This window comes from Plasmodium gaboni, chromosome 3 (assembly GCF_001602025.1).
Source record: "Plasmodium gaboni strain SY75 chromosome 3, whole genome shotgun sequence".
Lineage (NCBI taxonomy): Eukaryota > Apicomplexa > Aconoidasida > Haemosporida > Plasmodiidae > Plasmodium > Plasmodium gaboni.
In genome coordinates this window covers 748419-756038 of record NC_031483.1, presented here as the reverse complement: position 1 = coordinate 756038, position 7620 = coordinate 748419, and the positions used below count along the sequence as shown (strand labels likewise).

The 7620-nt window shown below is 18.7% G+C and overlaps 3 protein-coding genes across 3 annotated transcripts in view; 2 read left to right on the top strand and 1 right to left on the bottom strand.

Moving 5' to 3' along the window:
- The window catches only part of PGSY75_0321700 (putative microtubule and actin binding protein), a gene marked incomplete at both ends in the record, with an annotated part of 5686 nt that extends 5439 nt beyond the window's left edge, over window positions 1-247 (top strand). Inside the window, one exon of the mRNA XM_018784068.1 lies at window positions 53-247. Coding sequence (XP_018643650.1) covers window positions 53-247 — 195 coding nt within the window.
- Window positions 248-696: 449 nt separating this feature from the next.
- Window positions 697-3092, bottom strand: PGSY75_0321600 (putative ATP-dependent RNA helicase; the record flags this gene model as incomplete). Its single annotated transcript, XM_018784066.1, has 2 exons — window positions 697-1031; window positions 1193-3092. 2 exons carry the CDS (start codon window positions 3090-3092, stop codon window positions 697-699), a joined length of 2235 nt encoding a protein of 744 aa, XP_018643649.1.
- An 863-nt stretch (window positions 3093-3955) lies between these two features.
- Window positions 3956-7183, top strand: PGSY75_0321500 (putative peptidase; the record flags this gene model as incomplete). The annotated part of the gene is made up of 1 exon (XM_018784065.1): window positions 3956-7183. The coding sequence occupies one exon, from the start codon at window positions 3956-3958 to the stop codon at window positions 7181-7183; it is 3228 nt and encodes a 1075-aa protein (XP_018643648.1).
- Between the last annotated feature and the right edge of the window lie 437 nt (window positions 7184-7620).

Genomic DNA, 7620 nt, shown 5'->3' with positions numbered 1-7620 from the left:
TATGTATATATATTGTATATATTACATATGTGTTTTTTTTTTTTTAATTTAGACCAATAAAAATGAAATCGTCAAATTAAATAAAATGCTAGAGGAAACTAATAAGAAGATTAAAAAAAGAGATATGGAGATGTATATCTTATTAGAAGAAAATAAAAAACAAAAAGAAAAAGCGGCAAAAAAAATGACAAAGGTCAATGCATTGTTAAATAACCTTCATAAAGAATATACTGATAATATACCATAAATAAATTATTATTTTATAGTATATTATTTTTTTTATTTTTTTTATGTGTCTATATAATAAAATTTTATATTAATCATATAATAAATTTTTATAATTTTTAGGAAATAACTTTATAAATATTTATAAATATTAAAAATGTTTATGTTTTCATATATATGTATATTTATTTTATTAAAAAAAATTTTATATTTAAAAAAAAAAAAAAAAAAAAAAAAAAAAAAAATATTTACACACATAAATATAAAAAAAAAAGGATTGTGCAAAAGATATTTTTATTTTGTAAAGATTTTTTAATGTTTTAAAATTTTATTTTTTTGTGTACATAAAAAAATAATATACTTTATATATCTACATGAAGATTCAACAATAATATATAAATAAATATATATATATATAAATATATATATATATATATATATATATTTTTTATTATTTGTAATGTTTTCATTTCATTCATCCTCTTCTGATGATGATAAGACATCGTCTGGAGATATCATGTTCAATTTTTTTGTCGAATTCTGCTTTTTTACAAATAAATTATTTTCCTTATTGATATTATTAGCATCTACACTAGAAGTGTTGAGTATATTTTTTAAGGGCATGTTTAAAATTGATTTATTCATTTTTCTTTTATAACTTTTTATCTGTATATCATTGTTTAAATTATTTTGTAAAACAAAATTTTCTAATTCTTCATCTATTTTTTGCTTCTTATTTTTTAAGTGGTCATAAATGAGGTAAGCCATTTTTTTTTCAGATGGTAGGATAAACGTAATAGCTTCGCCTAAAAAAATAAAAAATAAAATAAACAAATAAATATATATACATATAAATATATAAAAATTCACTATATTATCATTACATACATTTTGATATATATATATATATATATATATATATATTTATTTATTTATTTATATATATTTTTTCCAAAAAAAAACGTACCCGCGTTGTCTATGCTACAACATCGACCTGTCCTGTGCATATATATATATATATCACTAGGACAATCATAATTAATTACAAAATTTAAATTAATAAGATCTATTCCTATAGACATCAAATCTGTTGTTATCAAAATATTTGTTTGTTTATTTTTTAATTGTTCATATTTATATATTCTTTCAGTTTGAAGTAAATCTCCATAAATAAAATCAAAAGAAATATAATTTAAAGATATTTCTTTTTTTAATTTTTCATATAATAATATAACATTCTTTTTGCTATTACAAAAAATAAATCCTTGTCCTCTACTATAAAATTTTTTTATATTATTTATTAAATAATTATATTTAGAACTCTCTTGAAGAATATAAAATTTTTGATTGATAGTAGAATATTTATTTTCAATTTTTAAAGTAATATATTTTTTATTTAAATATGGTTTTATTAATTCATACATAGGTTCTGATACAATAGAAGAGAACATACCTTTGATAGAATCGGTTCTAATATTTTTTAAAACAGATGTAACCATATGTACATACTGTTTAGAAAATAATATATCAAACTCGTCTATAATTATATATTTAACATCTACAAGTGATAAATATTTTTTATTAATAAAACTTATTAATGTTTTTACACAACAAATTATTATATCAGTTTCTTTTTTTATATCATCATATATCTTTTTATAATCCATTCCACTACATAGAACACATGTTTTTAATTTATTAGAACATATTTTATTTATATCATTATATATTTGTATACATAATTCTCTTGTAGGTGTTAAAATTAAAGCATGAGTAGAGGAATTAGAATAATTATTATGTTTTTTTTTTTCTTCAGAATCTTTTTTTTCCTTTTTATTTATATCATATATATCATTTTTTCTTCTCTTTTTATAATGCATTAAATGTATAATCAATGATATCATATAAGATAAAGTTTTACCTGTACAAGCATTACTAGTTACTATATGATCTCTACCACTTAAAAAAATAGGAATCACCATACTTTGAATTGGTAGTAAAGTATTTATATATGTATCATATATTTTTTGTAATACATTATTATCTATTAAATTTTTTATTTGTAATAATGAATATATAGGCTTAGGAATATTAAAACCCATACTTATTATATTATTTTTCTTTTTATATTCTACACTTTCTTCTAAAGTGAAACTACTAACATTTTCATCTATCACAAATATATTCTTTTCAAATTCTTCAATATGAATATTATTATAATTTATATCATCTAAAATAACATCATTATTATTATCATCATTATTATCATCATCATTATAATAATCATATTTATATCTTTGTTGTAATAATTCCTTTTCATCATCTATATCATATTCATTATATTTTTCTTTTCTTTTTTTTATTTTTCTATCATCCAATGTTTTGTCATTATCAATATATATATTTTCTATATCATTATATTCTAATTCTCCACTTTTTTTTCTTTTCCTTTTAAGTTCCATATCACATATTTCTTTTTGTTTCTCTAGATATTCATATATATCAGCAGTAACATCATTATCATCAAGACTATTATCATATAATCTATATTTAGTATTATCATTTTTACTTGTATCAATTAAAATATTATCTTTGAAATTTTTAACATCCTTATTTCTTTTATTAATTAAATTATTATTATTATTATTATTATTATTATTATAAAAATTATTATATTCATGTGATTCTAAATCTTCTTCTTCTTTTTTTTTTTCTTCTTCTATAACTTTATTTATTTCTAACATAAATTCTTCTAGTGTATCCATATGTTCCTCATTTGTCATATCCTCATTCTTAGCATTACTATTTAGTTTCTCTTCTTCATTATCATCTTCTTCAAAATATTTCTCTTCATCAGAATCGTTCATTTTATTTTAACTCTTTTTTATTTTTAGATTATTTTTTTTGGTTTTATATGATGGTCACCATTACAAGCATAAAGGGATTACAATAAGGGAATAGGAAAATATAAGTACATATAAAAAAAAAAAAAAAAAAAAAAAAAAATAAAAAATAAAATATATATAAAAAAAAAAAAACATATATATAAAATATATAAGTACATATAATTTTAAACAAATGACTAATATAAAAAAGTACAGTACTAGAAAGTATAAAAATATAAATAAATAATCATATATATATATATATATATATATTTTATATGAACTTTTAATATGTAGCCAAAAAAGGTATATTATTAAACATAAAAAAAATATTAATATATATATATAATATATATATTGTAATATATTTGGGTATATATTAGAGCTCTTCTAGTCATTTATTTAAAATAAATCATTTTGGAATTTCAAAGTGTATTTATAATAAATTATTTATTTATTTATTTATTCATTCAATATTTTATAAAATAATTTCATCCATTTGGCTAAAATATATATGTATATATTTATATATTCATATATTTATATATTCATATATTTATATTTGTTTACATTTTAATTATATTGTTCGTGTTTGTTTCCTCCTTTTATATGTTCATAATAACTTACGTTTGATTATAAAATTTTGTTTGCTTGTTGGATTATTTGTTATTTATAATTTCTAACGCTTATATTAATTTCCAACAATTTGTTATTGTTTTCCATCATATATTTTATAGAAACAACTATTTTTATTATATATATATATATATATATATATATATATATATATATATACATATACATATATACATATATTTATATTTATATTTATATTTATTTATATAATGGTTGGGCATAATAACACCATAAGAAAGGTGCCTCCGTTTATGAAAGAGCTGGAAGATATTTACAACATATGCTATAGCGGATTAAATAAAATCGACAAGTGTATGTTTGTAAAAAAAATAAAGAGAAGAATAGATATACATGACATAGATATGTATCAATTATGCATTGTTCATTATCAACTATGTAATAAAGAGAAAATATATAAAATGTCTTACGTCCAAGAAGATATGGATATAAGTAATTGTTTTTTTGATAGAGGAGAAACAAAGATATATTTTTCTAATGATGGTAATATAGGTTGTTTATTTAATACAAATGAAAAGAAATTAAGAATTGAATTATTTAAAAATGTAAGTGATAATGGGAATTTCTTTTTTACATGTATGAATAGTATACTAATAAATGATTTACATAAAAAATTTTTTATATATGAATCCTTTTGTTCTTTTAATACTAGTAATACTTTATTAATATATAGTGCTGAAAATAATGATCAAAGATTAAAAAAAGAAAAAAATAGCTTACATGAAAAAGATTTAGATGTATGGAATAAATTAAATAATGGAATCTATGTAGAAACATTTGGAGAACAATATAATTGTAATTCTTTTTATTTATATCTATATAATTTATTAGATAATACTATAAAATATATAACCATAAAAGATATTACAAGTTGTTATTATTCTCCACAATTTATTGACGATAATTCTTTTGTTTGCTTATCATATAGAACTACACCATATAGATTAGGAATCTATGCTTTTAATATAAGACCTAATGATTTATATTTATGTACCTTGAACGATGCCGATTTGCACATATCTGAAAACAGAAATAAATATAAATCAACAGGTAATAATCATATCAACAATAATAATAACATCTCCAACAATAATAATAATAATAATAATAGTAAGGGGTATGTTAGGTGTGCATATACAAAAATTTCATCGAAAAATTTTAAACACACAGCATCTCCATATATTATAAAACATGAAGGTGTAGTATATGTTGCATGCTTAGTTGTATTTTCTAAGAATGAAGAATGTAAACAGCACATAACGGAATATAATTTGGTATTAATAAAACTAGCCAAAGCAGCAAGGCAATTACAAGACAATGAACAGATAAAAATTAAAGACAAGACAAATGGAAATATAAATGTAAATATAAATATTAATACTAATAGTAATAGTAATAATAATAGTAATAGTAATAATAATAGTATTTGTAGTGATTTATATCCAAACAAGGTAGAGGAAAAACAAAATGATAATCCACTTGTCTTTAAAAACATTTCAACAACATATCATGAAAACCAAAGGAGTCAAAAAAGTAACAGCGTTACTAATAATTATGAAAATACAAAATATAGTTATGATGAAAATTGTATAGAGAACAATGATGAGACTACAAAATATATTAACAGATATTTAAAAAAGTTTCAAAAAGAAAATATAAATGAAGAATATAATGATAAATGTGAATGTTCTTATCAAACAAATAAACAATATGATACAGATACTTGTTATGACACATATTCTGATACACACAAGATATATACATATGGTGATGAAGATGATATAAATAATAATAATAATAATAATAATATTTATATGAATAAATTAAAAGAAGATGATCATTCGACTTATCATATGAATGAACATAAAGATGATGTTAGTAATTATGTCAAAGTTGAAACAGAGGTACTTATTAAAGAAGGGAGTTATACGACATTTTTCAGAGGATTATATACTAACGAAATAAAAGGATGTTGTTATCCATATATTTTTTTGAATACTATTTTATATTGTAGTAAAATAGTTGTAGCAGTTCATATGTTTACAAAAAAAATTTATAGAGTATTAATAAGTAATATATATAATGAAAATGATTTTAATACTAGTATAGAAATATTAACAATGAAAAATGACAATATATTAATAAGTATAAGAAATATGTTATTAAATGATGTACTAGCATATTGTATTTTTAATGAAAAAAATATACATGCAGATTATATATATCTAATCAATCTTAAAAGTTATAATCTTGATTTCCAAAAATATGAAAGTCTACAAGATCCAAATGATCTTACAAATGATCATACAAATGATCATAAAAATGATCATATAAATGATCATAAAAATAATCATATAAATAATCAAAAAAATAGTAGTAGTAATAATAATAGTACTGATGATATCAATAATAATAACAGTGGTAACAATAATATTTTTGATACGAACCATTTGATGAAAAAAAGAACAAGTTATAATTGTAAAGATAATAATAGTAGCATTTTATATTTATCGTTTAATGATAACTCTAAAAAATTATTTATGCTCTTAAATGAAATGGAAACATCTTTATTTCTAGATAAACATCCATATATAAGAAGAAAAGAAGCACATTTTAATTTATTATATGAAAATGAAAATGACTTTTTATATGATATTCAAGAGAAAAATTTTAGTTTATATAATTTTAATTTATTTAATAAAAAAAAATTCAGAAATCTTATCTTATATATACATGGAGGTCCTTATAGTATAACTTTAAATGAATATAAAAATATTTTTATATATTTTGCAGCTTCAGGATTTGATGTTCTATGTGTCAATTATATAGGTTCTTTAACATTTTCAGATAAACTTAATATATTAAGTGGTCATATTAATTCTATAGAAATAGATGATATTATGAATATTTTTAAAAATTTTATTAATTATTTTGGAGATTATGAAAATATTTATTTATATGGTGGTTCATATGGAGCTTTTGCAGCATGCTCATTAGTATCAAAATATAATTCCATATTTAAAAGTGCTTGTATTATTAATGGGGTATATGAATGGATTCTATCTACATATGCAAGTGATGTTCCTGATTTTTTTCTTAACATAACTACAAATAAATTCTCAGAATATGATTATAATTTAACTAAAGAAGATTATTCAAAATTATATGATATCTCTCCAATTAATTATGCTCATAATATATCAACTCCTATTTTAATTATATGCTCAAAAGATGATAAACGAGTATCTTATCATAATAGTATTGCTTTATATAATAAACTTAGAGCTCTTAAAAAAAAATGTAAACTCTTTCTATTTGAAAATACAAATCATTCTATAAATAATTATTCATATGATGAAACCATATTGCTCAACATTATCTTGTGGTTTTATGACTATGACGACAAAAGAAAAAAATAAAATACATATGAATATGTGCACATATATATATATATATATATATATATATATATATATTATATATTTTATATATATTTTATATATATTTACATATTTAGGTCTATATTTTTTATTTTTTCATTTCAATATTTTCATTTTTCATCATTTTGTTTTTTCCTTTTTTTTACATTTAAAAATAAATAAAAAGTTTTATTTTTCCCAAAAAAAAAAAAAAAAAAAAAAAAAATTAAAACATATATATATATATATATATATATATATATATATTTATTTATTTATTTATGTGTGCATATCCCAATTTGTTATGTTTATTTCTATTTAAACCTTGTTATATTCAAATAAAAAAAAAAAAAAAAAACAATTATTTATTTTAAAAATAAATACATTCACATATCCAATCAGATAACAAAAAGATTAAACATATTTTATAATATATA